A 17,516-nucleotide genomic window follows, 5' to 3' on the forward strand; every position below is an offset into this window, starting at 1 on the left:
CGGCCATAAGAGGGCTTGTTTTTTTCGGAACAAGAAGGACTTTTAGATGACACCATTCACTTTAATGTATAATGTAAGAAAAAACGGGAAAATAAAATGTATTTTTGCAATCTGGATTAACTTATCTAGCGGCATAGCAAAGTCAGGCTGCAAACCCGTCAGCGACCCTGTGCAGTGTTCCCGCCGCTGCTGTGTGCGCCCACAGTATATGAATATAACAGATACTGGAGGCCGCTGTGTCACTGAATGGTAAGAGGTTTGGATCAGTACAATTGTGCGTGATTCTGCAGGAATACCATGCTCCCACACTCCGGTCTCCTCTCCCCCTCGCGGCTCACCCCTCTGCATCAGGATCCACGATGACGGCCAGTTCAGTCAGCACAAGTCCTGCCAAGTAATGCTGCTGGCGGAAAGGCACGGACAGCTCAAACATATTCGCAATCTTTTGGTCTTGGACATTAGTTGAAAACCCAGAGCTCTAAAAAGGACAGAGAATTAAATAAACACATCAGGATGGGATCACACCCAGGAGAACGGCTTACACCATAATCAGCCGAGACGGCAAATAAAACCATCACCAGACAAGTCCCAGAGTGATAACCACCCCAATACAGGGAGTTATATCCTGCATTATACTCCAGAGCTGCACTCACTATTCTGCTGGTGCAGTCACTGTGTACATACAATACATTACTGATCCGGAGTTACATCCTGTATTATACTCCAGAGCTGCACTCACTATTCTGCTGGTGCAGTCACTATGTATATACATTACATTAATGATCCTGTACTGATCCTCAGTTACATCCTGTATTATACTCCAGAGCTGCACTCACTATTCTGATGGTGCAGTCACTGTGTACATACATTACATTACTGATCCTGTACTGGTCCTGAGTTACATCATGTATTATACTCCAGAGCTGCACTCACTATTCTGCTGGTGCAGTCACTATGTACATACATTACATTACTGATCCTGAGTTACATCCTGTATTATACTCCAGAGCTGCACTCACTATTCTGCTGGTGTAGTCACTGTGTACATACATTACATTACTGATCCTGAGTTACATCCTGTATTATACTCCAGAGCTGCACTCACTATTCTGCTGGTGTAGTCACTGTGTACATACATTACATTACTGATCCTCAGTTACATCCTGTATTATACTCCAGAGCTGCACTCACTATTCTGCTGGTGTAGTCACTATGTACATACATTACATTACTGATCCTGAGTTACATCCTGTATTATACTCCAGAGCTGCACTCGCTATTCTGCTGGTGCAGTCACTGTGTACATACAATACATTACTGATCCTGAGTTACATCCTGTATTATACTCCAGAGCTGCACTCACTATTCTGCTGGTGCAGTCACTGTGTACATACATTACATTACATTACTGATCCCGAGTTACATCCTGTATTATACTCCAGAGCTGCACTCACTATTCTGCTGGTGCAGTCACTATGTATATACATTACATTAATGATCCTGTACTGATCCTCAGTTACATCCTGTATTATACTCCAGAGCTGCACTCACTATTCTGATGGTGCAGTCACTGTGTACATACATTACATTACTGATCCTGTACTGGTCCTGAGTTACATCCTGTATTATACTCCAGAGCTGCACTCACTATTCTGCTGGTGCAGTCACTATGTACATACATTACATTACTGATCCTGAGTTACATCCTGTATTATACTCCAGAGCTGCACTCACTATTCTGCTGGTGTAGTCACTGTGTACATACATTACATTACTTATCCTGTACTGATCCTGAGTTACATCCTGTATTATACTCCAGAGCTGCACTCACTATTCTGCTGGTGCATTCACTGTGTACATACATTACATTACTGATCCTGTACTGATCCTGAGTTACATCCTGTATTATACTCCCCAAAATGGAGACAGTGGGGGGCTCTCTGGGATACAGGAACCTTTCTTCATGTTATCACATCTCATGCTCCCAGTCAGGACTATTAACCATCTCAAGTACAGCCTCCATTGATGACCCTTCTCACCAATCACAGCCTCTTCCATTATCTCACCCACAGTACGACCTCCAGTGACCCAAGAGGGATAAAGGAACTTTTCTTCATGCTATCCTATTGTCGTTCACAGCATGTTCCTGTACTATCTCTTACTGTACAACTTTCGGCATATGAAAATTTTTCTTCATATTATCACCCCTATAACCATTTACAGCCTGTTCCATCATCCTTATCACTGTATGACTTACAGGGACCCCTGGGGGATACAGGAACCTTTCTTCATGTTATCTCCCTCTTGTCTATCACAGCCCATTACTGTCATCTGTGAACTCAAGCTGTGAGGCTACACAGGAGCTTTTATTTTTTTCATGTTATCACCCTCATTACCAATCACTGATTTAATTATTCCTGCCATGGGATTGCAGGGGAATACAGGAACTTTTCTTCATGTTATCACCCTTTGGTATTAGTACTTTACAATATGCAATTCCAAACGTAAAATCTGCAGTTTTAATAAAACGTACAGATGTATCCATAGGGTTAATCTTAGGCATTATTATTGGAGCGATTCTTTATCTTGTACATCACGGCGTCTCAGTTACTGACCTGGGAGGTGGCAGAGGACACGGACGGTGAAGGGGACGATGGAGGGGTCAGCAGGCTGCAGGGAAGGTTCAGCGTGACGTAGTGCTCGTGACTGCAGACGATGCGCAGGAAGTCCAGCCGCAGCGACACCAGGACGCTCGGGTTGGGGAGAATATGAAGTTTTGACGACACCTGATGGAAATTTGAACATAACTTTAAGATATATTCGATAAGTCTTCCCTCTACGTGACGGTTAAAGTTACAACTATGGATTCACCTGCTTGAAATAAGCTTTAACCAGACTGAAGACGAACCCTCGGTCCATGATGGACAGCAGGTCATTCAGGAAGAAGGCCAGGCTCACGTTCAGTCTCTCCACCATTTCTGTATCCTGAGAACGAAAAGAGAAAAAAGAAATGATATGTATAAAAATATAACACTGTATCTAGAGTGATGAAGCCAGGAAAAGCACGTTGTTACAGAGCGGCGTTCCCAAAAATGTGGATCTTTAGCTGATGCAAAAGTAACAACCCCCATCATTGTGCGCTGTCCATCTCACCTTCTGGAACCGAGTGACGATATCATTAGCCATTGTGCTGACGAGAGCAGAGATGTCGTCCATGAAGCGCTCGGGAAATCGGTGCTTCCGAGGGGAATCCAGCTTGTCGGCAAAGAATAGATGATGCACCATACTCTTCACCTGTAAGAGACACAGAAGACATCTCCATGTAACCATCAGGGAGGAGGCAGCACCACTGTACACAGCAGTCATTAAAGGGAAAGTCATGTATACTCTATATATATTACAATCAGTGTACATACGTTACACTCCTGATCCTGTATTATACTCCAGAGCTGAACTCACTATACTGCTGGTGCAGTCACTGTGTACATACATTACATTACTGATCCTGAGTTACATCCTGTATTATACTCCAGAGCTGCACTCACTATTCTGCTGGTGCAGTAACTGTGTACATACATTACATTACTGATCCTGTACTGATCCTGAGTTACATCCTGTATTATACTCCAGAGCTGAACTCACTATACTGCTGGTGCAGTCACTGTGTACATACATTACATTACTGATCCTGTACTGATCCTGAGTTACATCCTGTATTATACTCCAGAGCTGCACTCACTATTCTGCTGGTGCAGTCACTGTGTACATACATTACATTACCGATCCTGTACTGATCCTGAGTTACATCCTGTATTATACTCCAGAGCTGAACTCTCTATTCTCCTGGTGCAGTCACTGTGTACATACATTATATTACTGATCCTGAGTTACATCCTGTATTATACTCCAGAGCTGCACTCACTATTCTCCTGGTGCAGTCACTGTGTACATACATTACATTACTGATCCTGTACTGATCCTGAGTTACATCCTGTATTATACTCCAGAACTGAACTCACTATTCTGCTGGTGCAGTCACTGTGTACATACATTACATTACTGATCCTGAGTTACATCCTGTATTATACTCCAGAGCTGCACTCACTATTCTCCTGGTGCAGTCACTGTGTACATACATTACATTACTGATCCTGTACTGATCCTGAGTTACATCCTGTATTATACCCCAGAGCAGCACTCACTATTCTGCTGGTGCAGTCACTGTGTACATACATTACATTACTGATCCTGAGTTACATCCTGTATTATACTCCAGAGCTGCACTCACTATTCTGCTGGTGCAGTAACTGTGTACATACATTACATTACTGATCCTGTACTGATCCTGAGTTACATCCTGTATTATACTCCAGAGCTGAACTCACTATACTGCTGGTGCAGTCACTGTGTACATACATTACATTACTGATCCTGTACTGATCCTGAGTTACATCCTGTATTATACTCCAGAGCTGCACTCACTATTCTGCTGGTGCAGTCACTGTGTACATACATTACATTACCGATCCTGTACTGATCCTGAGTTACATCCTGTATTATACTCCAGAGCTGAACTCTCTATTCTCCTGGTGCAGTCACTGTGTACATACATTATATTACTGATCCTGAGTTACATCCTGTATTATACTCCAGAGCTGCACTCACTATTCTCCTGGTGCAGTCACTGTGTACATACATTACATTACTGATCCTGTACTGATCCTGAGTTACATCCTGTATTATACTCCAGAACTGAACTCACTATTCTGCTGGTGCAGTCACTGTGTACATACATTACATTACTGATCCTGAGTTACATCCTGTATTATACTCCAGAGCTGCACTCACTATTCTCCTGGTGCAGTCACTGTGTACATACATTACATTACTGATCCTGTACTGATCCTGAGTTACATCCTGTATTATACCCCAGAGCAGCACTCACTATTCTGCTGGTGCAGTCACTGTGTACATACATTACATTACTGATCCTGAGTTACATCCTGTATTATACTCCAGAGCTGCACTCACTATTCTGCTAGTGCAGTCACCATGTACATACATTACATTACTGATCCTGAGTTACCTCCTGTATTATACCCCAGAGCTGCACTCAGGATCAGTTTATCAGTGAATACATTTACAAAGTTTCTAGAAATTGATGAGTGAAGTGTTTTTTCTCACCATCAGCTCAAAGAAGAACCAGGCTTGCTGTAACGTGGCCTCCCGCACGGCTCCGCTGCAGACCACCCACTGTAACGCCAGCTCCTCATGGAAAAGCTAATCATACAGTAATAAGAAAGTCAATGTCAGCACAGTCTGTAATGTAGCAGAGGAAAAAAAGGCAACAAAAATAAAAAAAGGAGAAAAAACTAAAGAAAAAAAAAAAAAGAGAAAAATGACAAGATTGAATGTCGGATGCAAAACTCATCACAGCACAAGACAAGACGATGAGAGCTCGATGTCAGCGGCAGGCACACGTCGGCTGCAGAGTAACCGCACTCTCTAATCTCCACCGTAACATATCTCCCATTTAAAGGGGCAGACCACCTCTTCCACTGGGTCTTTGCACCAGTACCAAGCTGTAAGAGCTCGTGGTCCTACTGCTGGGACAACACTATCATGTTCTGCTAATAATGAAGTGCTGACGACCGCCGGCATTTGTCCTCGTCGCGGCCTCTCTGTCCTCTAATACCCAAGTAAGGTATTTTACCAAAAGTGCATGACACCTGTATTCTTCATGGAATACCAATTCTAAAATACAGATTTTTGGAATTCTGCAGTGTGGAGTTTCCTCAGTTACACCTCCTGGAAATACATTATTAATTTGGTAACGATTAAACTTGTTTAAAGGGTGTATGGGAAAGTTTACTGGACACTGAGCCTGTGTAGGACCAAGCTAATAACCTGAGCCAATATAGTATAACCAGGGGTGCAACTACAGCCCCAACTGCTAAAACCAGGGGTGCAACTACAGCCCCAGCTGCTAAAACCAGGGGTGCAACTACAGCCCCAGCTGCTAAAACCAGTGGTGCAACTACAGCCCCAGCTGCTAAAACCAGGGGTGCAACTACAGCCCCAACTGCTAAAACCAGGGGTGCAACTACAGCCCCAACTGCTAAAACCAGGGGTGCAACTACAGCCACAGCTGCTAAAACCAGGGGTGCAACTACAGCCACAGCTGCTAAAACCAGGGGTGCAACTACAGCCACAGCTGCTAAAACCAGGGGTGCAACTACAGCCACAGCTGCTAAAACCAGGGGTGCAACTACAGCCACAGCTGCTAAAACCAGGGGTGCAACTACAGCCACAGCTGCTAAAACCAGGGGTGCAACTACAGCCACAGCTGCTAAAACCAGGGGTGCAACTACAGCCACAGCTGCTAAAACCAGGGGTGCAACTACAGCCACAGCTGCTACAACCAGGGGTGCAACTACAGCCACAGCTGCTACAACCAGGGGTGCAACTACAGCCACAGCTGCTACAACCAGGGGTGCAACTACAGCCACAGCTGCTACAACCAGGGGTGCAACTACAGCCACAGCTGCTACAACCAGGGGTGCAACTACAGCCACAGCTGCTACAACCAGGGGTGCAACTACAGCCACAGCTGCTACAACCAGGGGTGCAACTACAGCCACAGCTGCTACAACCAGGGGTGCAACTACAGCCACAGATGCTAAAACCAGGGTTGCAACTACAGCCACAGCTGCTAAAACCAGGGGTGCAACTACAGCCACAACTGCTACAACCAGGGGTGCAACTACAGCCACAGCTGCTACAACCAGGGGTGCAACTACAGCCACAGCTGCCACAACCAGGGGTGCAACTACAGCCACAGCTGCCACAACCAGTGGTCCAACTACAGCCACAGCTGCTAAAACCAGGGGTGTAACTATAGCCACAGCGGCTACTAAGAGGCCAGTTATTGGCAGGAAGCCTAAACACCAGGCAACCAAACGTGTGTATGTCACCGTCTGAACCCCTGCATTGCCACACCACAACCCACTACCTCCTCACAAATCGCCTCTAAGCCCTTATCCTGTGCCACGATCACCACCCGTTATTAAGTTTTCAATACATTTCCAGGCAGAACAACAGAGGGACGGCACAACACAGAAGTATAAGTAACGAATTTTTGCTGAAATGTCACTAAACCAGATATAAAAAGTTCTGCAACTTTGCAAAAACTTTGTGCCACTTTTTTTTTTTGTTCATTTCTTCTTCTTCATTCACTTTGACGGCCGCTGTCTGCAATGTAAAATGATGGCACCCACAAGTTACGGAGCCGCGAGTTCCTGACCGCTCCGAGCCATAAAACGTTATCGCTGCTCAGAAGCCGGATCTCCACCGATTCAGCATCTGATCTCGACCTGGAAGAAGTCGCTCCGGGAAATCTACCTTTTTGGTTGGTAACCGTCCGGTTATAGTTTGTAAGAAACTTGACGTCTCGGTGTGCGAGGACATGCGGTTACAGCGCTCCGCGGCCTGGGTGGAGATGAATGAAGCAGGACACTGCGTTACACTCCGGCTCATGAATCCTGGCTCCGATGGATGTGGTCAGGTTGATAAATTAGTGCCATCCCCCAATACTTCCCCCCAAAAAAGACCACACCCCAGCAACGCCGAGACAAGAAGAAGGGGGGACTGATTATTGTGCGGCACGGTTAATCCAAGCGAGGCAATCACGGGGCAGTCAGGCACATGCAGAGTAAAGTGATGTATTGGGGGTGTACACTGCCAGGAGGGGACACAGAGGGTCCACAAGTGACCCCCTGTAACTATAGCCTGGGCTGAAGCGTCAGGGGGTCAGACCATTACTGTAACATTGCAAGCATGTGTATTATTGGGAATGGAAGCTAAAGGGGCTCTCCGGCAACTCGCACTGTCACATTGGGAGGCGCTGATGGTGCCACGACGCGCACCCGGCTGGCAGGCATTACCACCACTCCTATCAGAATAGGAAGCATGCACGTGTCCTGGCACAAATCAGCGTAAAGTCACCAGCACCTCCCGATGTGGAAGTAAAAGCCCTTTAAAAATGTCATTCCCAACATTTATTCATGGGATAAGCTAGCGGATCCTGAGAGAAGGGATCTGAACTGTCCTGTTGGGTTGTAATGTGGCAGCGACCGCGCAGCACCGCTCCGCTCAACGTCTATGGGACTGTTGGAGATTGCAATGAGCGGATCAAATCCCAACGTGGCATTTCAGATCAGCGCTCTCGGCATTGGTGGAGTCCCAGCGATCGGCAAGTCATTCCCTCGGCTGTGGAAGGATTCTCCGGCATCTCTCACAAGGAAAGGCGCTGATGACTTTGCGGGATATGCACGCGACTTGAGGGTGGAGGATACCTACCGGCCATCTATCAACACAAAGTCATCAGCGCCTTTTAATGTGGAAGCGAGCTGCGCCGGAGAGTCTGTTCACCGCAGAGGGGATAACTTGCGGATTGGTCGGAGTCTCCTACTCCTGGGACCACGATCTCAAGAAAGTGGCTCTTAAGAAAATCAAAATGGAGAGCTGAGCCGCTCCGTTCATCCTCTACGGCACTGTTGGAAGTAGCAAATTACAGCGCTCGGCTTTTTCCCACAGTCTCAGAGGATGAATGAAGGAGTGGAGTGCATGCTGGGCCATCGCTGGATCCTACTGGGATTCTCAGCAGTCAGACACTCCACGATAGGCCCCATCGGAGTTGAGCTGTGCCAGCACATGCGCACCTCCGCTCCGTTCATCCTCTACGGCACTGTTGGAGGTAGCAGATTACAGCGCTCAGAGGTTTCCCAAAGTCTCAGAGGATGAATGAAGCAGTGGAGTGCATGCGGGGCCATCGCTCTATCCCGTTGGGATTCCCAGCAGTCAGACACACTGCGATATGCCCCATCAGAATGGAGCAGTGCCAGCGCCTCCGCACCTCCGCTCTGTTCGTCCTCTACGGCAGGGTTCCCCAACTCCAGTCCTCAAGGCCCACCAACAGGTCATGTTTTCAGGATTTCCTTAGTATTGCACAGGTGATAATTCCAGCATCAGCACAGGCAATAGTTACATCACCTGTGCAATACTAAGGAAGTCCTGAAAACATGACCTGTTGGTGGGCCTTGAGGACTGGAGTTGGGGAACCCTGCTCTACGGCACTGTTGGAGGTAGCTGATTACAGAGCTCGGCGTTCCCCCTAGTCCCATAGAACATAAATGGAGGGGTGGAGCGCATGCACGGCCATCGCTCAATCCTGATGGGACATTTCAGAGCCCCGTTCTCAGGATTGGGGGGTCCGGCAGTTCGGAGCCGCACAGCCATCGCCGAATCTATGTTGGGAACAACTTTTTAACTTGCATTCTCTAGATTCTCTGGATGTTCAAACATGAATGATTTATCACAGATGTTTCAGCATTGCAATTCCGCACCAAGAAAAGGTACGATACAGGATAATGGGGTTTTCAGAAGTGGTACGATTTTTTTTTGGCTGCAGATTTGAGGGGCATTCTCGCTTATCAGACTCTGTTTTCCGCTAACTGTGCATACGGCAGGGGCTGTACAAGGCTATTTGTAGAAACAGCTCCACCCGTATCTGTGTGGTCGTGTCTGGTACTGCAGCTCAGTCCAAATTATATTAAATGCATTTTTTTAAGAATTTTGCACAAATACATGTGATCCCGGCAGAAATTAACTCAATGTGACCAGTAATGGATCTCGCCTCCGGCAGCCATGACAGAGCGTGAGTGCAAAAATCACATGCATGACAGAACACGAACAGTGTGGACGGACAGAGGAGGAGCGACCCCCCAGAATGATGAAGGTGATTTTTCACATGCAGAGGTAGAAGTCACCATTTCCAGATTCATTTAAAGCAACAGTCACAGGTTTTTTTTTTGGGGGGGTGGGGGTGGGGGGGGGGACATAACCCAACGATGAGCCATTTAAAGTCCCAGCTACCGCTCTTCACTACGGGGTCCCTCCATGTATTACACGGTCGTCAATCATTTTAAGAATTTTGATTCAATCGGGAAAAATCAGCAACTTTCTGTTTATCGGGGCTTGAGAGCCTCAGCGGTGGCGATCAGACCACCCCCCACCATGAGACAACCCCTTTAATAGAATAGACTATGCATCTGATACAATGATGCAATTCTTCAACCATTTTGCAGCTTACTGTCAGTGAATGGAAACAGTCTCATTATTTTTGCAATTGGGTTTGATTAAAAACGTTGAACCTTTTGGCTTCTACAGGCTCTTGGTTTCCTCCACATTGCTGGTTGTTTAAAGAGATAACTAACAAACTGTCAGTGAGTTAATTCCTTATGGAGAGTTGGTAACTCTAATCTGTTTTTCTTCTGAGCTCCTCTCAGCTGATTTACAACCAGGGACAACATAATAGTTGGAGTTGAGCTTTGATGTGGTCATAAATCAGCCAATAGGACCTGAGGAGACAATATTATTTATAAAAAAAAAAAAAAAAAAAGCTCACTGATGTATTCTCAGTAAACTCATTATGCAGTCAGCAATGTGAGCTCAGGTGAGCTCATTCTCGCAACTTAACTTTTTGTCTTCTGATTTCCTCTCAGTTGATTTACGTCCACATTAAAGTTCAGTTCAGCACTGATGTGGTCCATGGTGGTGATGATGAATCGGCTGAGAGGAGCTAGATGGAAAAGGATGAGCTCACCGACGGACTCTCAGTCAACTTATTCTGCAGCCAGCCAATGTGCAGTTCACAGAGAATACGTCAGAGAGCTCATTCAAACAACTGTTATCAGTCTTCTTCTGAGCTCCTCTCAGCCGATTTATGACCACATTAAGGTTCAACCTAACACTGATGTGGTCCGCGGTCAAAAAAATCAGCGCTGAGGAGTTCAAAAAAAGACAGATGCAAGAGTCACAAGTCAGAACGAGCTCGCTGATTGATTATCACGTAACTCAGTCTGCATGTGTGGGAAACAAAGATCCTGTAAAAGCAAAATGGTGCAACATTTTTAATGAAACCCAATTGCAAAAACTATTTTTACATCAAAATACATGATTTTATGCAAAAAAATATATATAAGGCGTCCATATGATTTAATAAATTGCACATGATCTACGGCCTTTGCAAATCTTTGCATCTTACCCAAATTTTCGCTCACTGACAGCAAGAAGAGTTTAATAGAACGAGATGAATAGAAATGCTTTGGGGGAATAAGACTATTGCTTCCCAGAATCCTTCAGGATGACGTTACCACCATTGAGATTTGACACGGGAAGACCCCCGCCCCATCCCCACCCTGCATATAACCACAAGCAAGAAACCCCCTCCAAGTATTAAAAGAAAGGCGTCGCTCCACAGAAACTCCACCTGCACCGAGTCAGCACCGGGGCTGGGGTCAGTCCCCCACTGCGCAGCCTTGGGACCCCCCGTGTTGACCCAGGAGTTGGATCGATCCAAGCCCTGATCACATGGACCGCGGCGGCAAGCGGGAAAGGAAAGATGGCGTTAGCGGTTACAGAGGATCAAATTAAAGTCACGAAGGTTCCAGCAAGCTCCGAGGTCATTAGTTTTGTTAACCATAAAAATACAGAAAATCATTAACATTAATAAACCATTTCCATCAAAACATTTTATCTAAAAAAAAAAAAAAAAAAAGCAAAAAACATAAAAATTGTGCAACAAACAATTAAAGGGGATGTCCACTACTAAACAACCCTTTAATAATTGCTCCACCATGCGTAATAAAATTAGAAAAACCCTACATTCAATCTCTCGGATCGGCGCCTTTTCTCCTCGATCAACCCACTGTGTCCCTTTCTAAAGGTCATGTGGGATGGTTTATGTTTTGTGACCGCTGCAGTCAATCAACGGCTGCTGATCAACGGGCAGCCTTCACAGAAGTCATGGCAGGGAGAGAAACGTCGCTTGTGTCATTCGACCAACGATCGAAGAAACAGGGTCGGTCTTGGAGATAAGTGATTGACTGCAGCGGTCAAGTAACACAGTTTGGCGAATGAGAATAATATAGATTTTTTTTTTACTTTATGATACACAGTGAAGCCATTAATAAAGCTTTGTCCAGTAGTGGACATCCCCTTTAAATATACATTTTATATCACCAACATTTACAGATTTTACACGTTTTTTTTTTTTTTTCCAGAATTTATCATTTTAAAATTTCAACTTTACAGTTAATTAAAGGGATATCCCCCCCCCCCAAAAAAAAATCAAGCTATTTTGTATCCTTTTGATAGGGGATGACTTACTGATCGCTGGGGGTCCGACTGCCGGGACTTCCAATGATCTCAAGATTGGGGCTCAGGAACCAAGAGAAGGAGTCAGGACTGGGGCAGAGGTGCACATGCTCGGAAATGCACATGCTCGGAAACGCACATGCTCGGTGGTCCGCGCGCCATTCCTCATAGGACTGCTGAGGACAGCGCTCTGCTATTTCTGGCAGCATGTGCACCTCTGCCCCATCCCTGACTCCTCTTGGTCTCTGAGCCCCGATCTTGGGATCCTTGGAAGTCTCATAAGACAATTTAGTGACCGAAAAAAAAAGTAATTTCAATTTTATAAATAAATTATAATTTTGTAAATTACTTTACAAGTTGATAGACCAAAGTTATACGGACTCAATTTTTTCCGGAATGGGAAAAGTAGAGTTTATAAGGCTCTGAAGTATAAGAAGTGTGACGGAGCCGCTCGCTCTGCACTTGTTTCGCACGATCTGGTATTTATTAACCCTTTGAAACTGATGAAAAAAAAAAAATTGTATTATGCAAACACGAGAGTGGAAAGAAAAGAAATCCAGTTCATACTGCAACCTCCGGGTGAAATTTCATCTATGGCTTCAGCCTGAGGTCAAGGGTGTTTGACCTCCGCGATTGTGAAACCTGAAGGTTTGTTCAGACTTTTCAACTATTGCTTACATGTGAAATACAGGACGGTGTTACATAAGGGGCTCACGTCTGCCCACAGGTCCCATACAAATGAATGGGGAGAGTAGCAGCCGCCTCCCCATTCATTCCCTACCAGCCTTCTCCATCCCTCTTGAATACTAAATTTTTAATCTAATTAAATTCAAAAATTTTGCACACATTTTTTTTTGTAATTAATTTCTATTTTAGCCTGAGCCAGAATGAAATTATAACATTCTGGCTACCTGCCTCCATCACCAGGGGGCGCTCCCTGCACACAGTTTATACACTACAGTGAGAGTCCCCAGATTATTTTTGCTGGTTTTCGGACACCCCTGATCTGAGATGTATAAAGAAGCATCAGACTGTGGACGTATGTTACCTTGCTACCGATTATAGACCTGACTTCGTCATCCGGTGATGTGGGGGTCCCGGAGATGTCGGGGTTGCTGTTGCTTAGGCTTCTGGAGCGGTTTAAGTTAAGACTTGCCGGTCTGTTGGCTGTCCGCGCCATTGTGGCGTAGTGCATTGATCCTCCGAGACCTCCGGGCCCTGGAGGAAAAAAAAAAAGAAATTAAACAATCTCAGTTAAATTTTACAAGGTTAATATAGAAAAGTTGAGAAATTCCCTCCACTGCAACTAGGAGAGGCACTGCATAGGTATCTGATTTCACAACAGCACTCCTTCAGGAGAAACCAAGGACTGCAGCTCATTGCTAAATTCAGTGGACAAATATTATTGTCATTACGTATCTTAAGTCATGCCGAAAAGACAAATGAAGAAACAGTTCCCTATATGCACCGGAAAAGTTTCTGATTGCAGGAGGTCCAACCGCTGCAACTCCCAACGATCATGAGTATGGGGGTCCCAGAAATCCCTGTGTGATTGGAGCAGCAGTGCATGTCTGATTTTCACAGACAGGACTGCGTAGGAGCTGTATGTAAAAACGGTGAAAACACTGGATACCATTACCTGGAGACGGTGAGTTGGGGTCGGCGTTCGGAAGCCTGAAGACATAGTAGATGTAAGAGGCCAGCAGATTGTTCCTTCCATGTTGGTCCTGATTTCCTTCCAGGTTTTTATGGAGTCTGTTGGTGATGGACGCCATCGCTTCAAATGACGCCTGACCCAAGTTAACTAAGAAGAAAGGGATTTTTTTTTTTTTTTTTTTTTTTACGGCTTTTTTTGATTGATAAGAAGAAAAAATCTCTAAAGTCTCAAAAAACGTTACGGACGGGCTCCGCCATTAATCTTGATCTAAACCACAAATGTTTTCACTTACCGATCTGACCGGCAATGATCGGCGGCCGCACGACCAGAAGGATCAGCTTGTCGAGGAGGAGGTGGAGGAAATGCAGCACGGCTTCCAGCTGAGCCGAGTTCAGCGCCAGGATGCTGCTCTTCAGCTCACTCTCCAGGTTATTCTCCATGATCCTCATATCCCCGATACGGACGGGGAACATGTGCTCGTCCAGAGCGTGAACCAGCGCAAAAAACTTGTCAAGGGACGAATCCTGCAGAGCACAAAAAAAAAAAAAAAAAAGAAAAAACGGACATATCATACACAGCAGAAAACCGACGGACGAAAGTCAAAATAATAACTGCACAATCAAAACTAAGAAAAGTCTAAAAAAGTGAAGACATCAAAAGCGCCAAACTTATTAGACCCTTCAGGACTGGATGATTTTTTTTTTCCCTTCTCTTCCTCCTAGCGCCATAACTTTTTGATTGTTTAGTTCCTTAGCTCGATCCATACACCTGCTCACTAATCATGTCGGGAAGGGGTTAATGGCAAAATATTGGAGCCAAATCTTACTGCGTACTCCAATGCGATCATTTTCTTTTCCGGATACTCATGGAAGCCAAGGATGAACTATTCAATAGATGGTCCTCCTTTGAAATCAATTTTAGAACCCCACTATTTGTGCATACAGCTCCTATGAAGATCTATGCGTCTCCATAGTAACAGACTACAAAAAAAAGCATGCGTAGTCTGGTCCTGCAGTCTCACTCCCATTTTATCTGTCCCTTTGGGAAAGGCAGAAAACGGTGAGACGGGAGGAGCAGACTACATGGGGTTGTGTGCAGTCTGTAAGGGCTTATTCACATGTAGCGTTTTTTAAGGCTTTTTTTTTTCTGTGCTGAAAACAACGCAGCGTTTTACAGTAAAGGTAAAATCTGTGAGACTTCTAAAATCTCATTCACATGTTGCATTTTTTTCCTAGTGCTTTTGACCTGTAGTGGGAATTAAAAACACAAACCATACAATTATTTTAGTAATTTTATGCAGTTTTTTCTCTGAGATCAAAATGCATTGGCACCAAAAATTGCATTAAAAAAAATGCATCAAAACTGCATACAATTTCCATGGAAAAAAAAAATCAGGTGTGAACATGCCCTTAGTGTATGTCCACACAGGGGATGGAAGGAATTTGGATGTGGAGCTTGCTGTATATTTGCATTGTAAAGTGTTAAATCTGCGATGAAAAATCCACAAAGAACTGCCTGGAAAATTCACAGTTTTTCTGGCTTGGTGTGAATGCAGAGGAAATTAATGATAAAAGGGATCCTGCTCCACAAAACTTTTCACAACTTATCACCCGACCTCCTATTTATTTTTCCAGAATTGAACTTTGAAATATAAAAAAAATTGCTAATTAAATTAAAAAGTTTCAGAGCAAAAAAAACAAACAAATTAAACTCACCTGTGTGTGAACTGAGGAGACTGAGACGACCTCCACGTTGAACACTCCTTTATGATTGTCAACCCATTTCATTCCAGGCAGCGGGACCTACGGAAACGCGAAAAGAGTGAAATGGCGCCACTATGAACACTTCAGTATTAAGATCACATCTGCCGCACATCCGGAGGAGCCACAGGAGGACGCGCGTTCTCCTCGCTCTCCGACACGAGCAGCGCGGTCAGTCCGTGCCGCCTTTTAGAAGCAGAATCTTCTCAGTAACGTATTGGGGGAAAACGAATATTTTGCAAGTCCCAATAGTCGGAGACGCGTTTCACTGACCTCAGGGGAAAGCACCGAATAAGCCTGTGGCGGTTTTTCTAAGGATACGGGAAGACAGAACTGTCCAGTTTTCAAGCGGCCGTTTTGCAGCATCGGAATCCACTTGGAAAAAAAGAGGAAACGTCGGATGTTACAATGTATCCAGGTAACAACACGTCTTGATACAATGTAACATAACAGGGCCGTACCGTGTACCCCACCGGCGTCTCCAGGGGGGTGTTCTGCTTCTGTTGGCAGCTGACGTGGTAGAAAGTGAACAACAAGTGGTGATGATCTGTCAGCGTGGCCGGCAACCGAACCTTGATTTCTTCATGGAAGTCTGGGGACCTGAATGGAATTTAATTCAGGAAAAAAAAGAAAGATTAAATTACTTTTTTAAATATAAAAAAGTAGAAAAAAAAATAAAATTTATATTAATTATTAATATGGGGTCTAAATGTGCAAGAAAAGAAGAGCACAGCGGTGTCGGGATCATCTCCCTGCACTGGTATAGGTGTGGCACTGTTTTTTGGGAAGGGGGCAAAGACCCTTTTTCCAAATTCAAATAACTATTAAAGTTATAAAATAAATAAATAAAAAAACACCCACCCCTTGTCCCGCACATTTTACGTATTTCCAGTGGTCTCAGGACCCCTCACCTGTTGTGGTATACCACGGCTGTGTAAGCTTCTTTAGAAAACTCTGGACAACTGGATTTTCCAAAGATAACCTGAAAGTGCAACAGGATTTCTAATGTCTAATAAGTCATAAAAAATAAATAAATAAAATAAAACCCCTTGGGTCGTGTTCAGACGCTGCATTTCACCATCTGTATACGGAGCTCGTTTCCCGGACCCCTGAGCCTCTCCGTTGCTTTCTTGCCGAAGGATTTGTAAATTTTTAGTGGGAACATATTGTGGTGCGGAGATTGCAATAAACATCCTTTAATCAGTTTACGTTATAGGGAATGGAAAAAAGGGCAATTTTCCTCTTCGAATCGTTCTAATGATATTTTTGCTATAGAAAAAAAAAAAGTTTTGGGGTAGTTTTTATAAACTTTTTTTTTACTCTGCAGTTGGAACATCTGTTTTTATAATATATTACAAAACTTCTTGATGGCATCCGCTGGTGGGCATCGATATGATACTGGGGGCCAATTGCCACTGTGGTAAACTCGCAATTACAGGACAGGGGTACCGATGGGCTTACAGTGGGAGACCCCCTTACCTTTCCTTTCTAACCACTTTGGTGGTTTACACTCTCTGTTTTGATACACTTAGGAGTGCTAAGTGGGGGATGACATCCACATGACAGTCCCTTTCATTTTATTTATTTTAATTTTTAATTAATGCAACTTTCATCATGAAGCCAGGGATACAAGTCAGTCACTTACTGGCATGGCATTACTAGGATCTTCTCCGCTCATGAACTGCACTTTCACCGTGATGTTCCTCGCTGACCCTTGTCGATTTGCAAAGTTAAGGCTTTGTGGATAAACGTACAGAATATTCCTGTGGAATAAAAAAAAATGTGGAAGATTTAAAGAAATGCTTGCTCATACTTGTGTATAAAAGCAATGATACTGACATTAAAGTGATGTGCCTGCGGGTGGCGCTGTGCTGCCAGAACCC

At 44.6% G+C, this 17,516-nt stretch overlaps 2 protein-coding genes across 16 annotated transcripts in view; one reads left to right on the plus strand and one right to left on the minus strand.

Moving 5' to 3' along the window:
• The window catches only part of DOCK7 (dedicator of cytokinesis 7), a 119,569-nt gene that overhangs the window by 37,620 nt on the left and 64,433 nt on the right, over positions 1-17,516 (minus strand). For 7 of the 15 annotated variants that reach the window (XM_073643798.1, XM_073643795.1, XM_073643793.1 and 4 more), the window contains exons 15-29: positions 17,279-17,396; positions 16,545-16,615; positions 16,095-16,233; positions 15,907-16,008; positions 15,589-15,675; positions 14,166-14,397; positions 13,856-14,020; positions 13,265-13,434; positions 11,330-11,422; positions 7,402-7,488; positions 5,185-5,280; positions 3,154-3,294; positions 2,872-2,985; positions 2,616-2,786; positions 339-478 (exon numbers count right to left, since the gene is read on the minus strand). In XM_073643798.1, the coding sequence (XP_073499899.1) occupies positions 339-478; positions 2,616-2,786; positions 2,872-2,985; positions 3,154-3,294; positions 5,185-5,280; positions 7,402-7,488; positions 11,330-11,422; positions 13,265-13,434; positions 13,856-14,020; positions 14,166-14,397; positions 15,589-15,675; positions 15,907-16,008; positions 16,095-16,233; positions 16,545-16,615; positions 17,279-17,396 (1,926 nt within the window). The remainder of the gene's footprint in view (positions 1-338; positions 479-2,615; positions 2,787-2,871; positions 2,986-3,153; positions 3,295-5,184; positions 5,281-7,401; positions 7,489-11,329; positions 11,423-13,264; positions 13,435-13,855; positions 14,021-14,165; positions 14,398-15,588; positions 15,676-15,906; positions 16,009-16,094; positions 16,234-16,544; positions 16,616-17,278; positions 17,397-17,516) is intronic. The other 8 variants (XM_073643802.1, XM_073643803.1, XM_073643804.1 and 5 more) reach the window with 3 other exon arrangements.
• LOC141156616 (uncharacterized) lies at positions 5,412-7,131 on the plus strand. The gene is made up of 3 exons (XM_073642814.1): positions 5,412-5,492; positions 5,945-6,460; positions 7,090-7,131. The coding sequence occupies exons 1-3, from the start codon at positions 5,412-5,414 to the stop codon at positions 7,129-7,131; spliced, it is 639 nt and encodes a 212-aa protein (XP_073498915.1).

This window comes from Phyllobates terribilis, unplaced genomic scaffold (assembly GCF_046119375.1).
Source record: "Phyllobates terribilis strain yellow unplaced genomic scaffold, ASM4611937v1 Scaffold_8__6_contigs__length_399053987, whole genome shotgun sequence".
NCBI lineage: Eukaryota > Metazoa > Chordata > Amphibia > Anura > Dendrobatidae > Phyllobates > Phyllobates terribilis.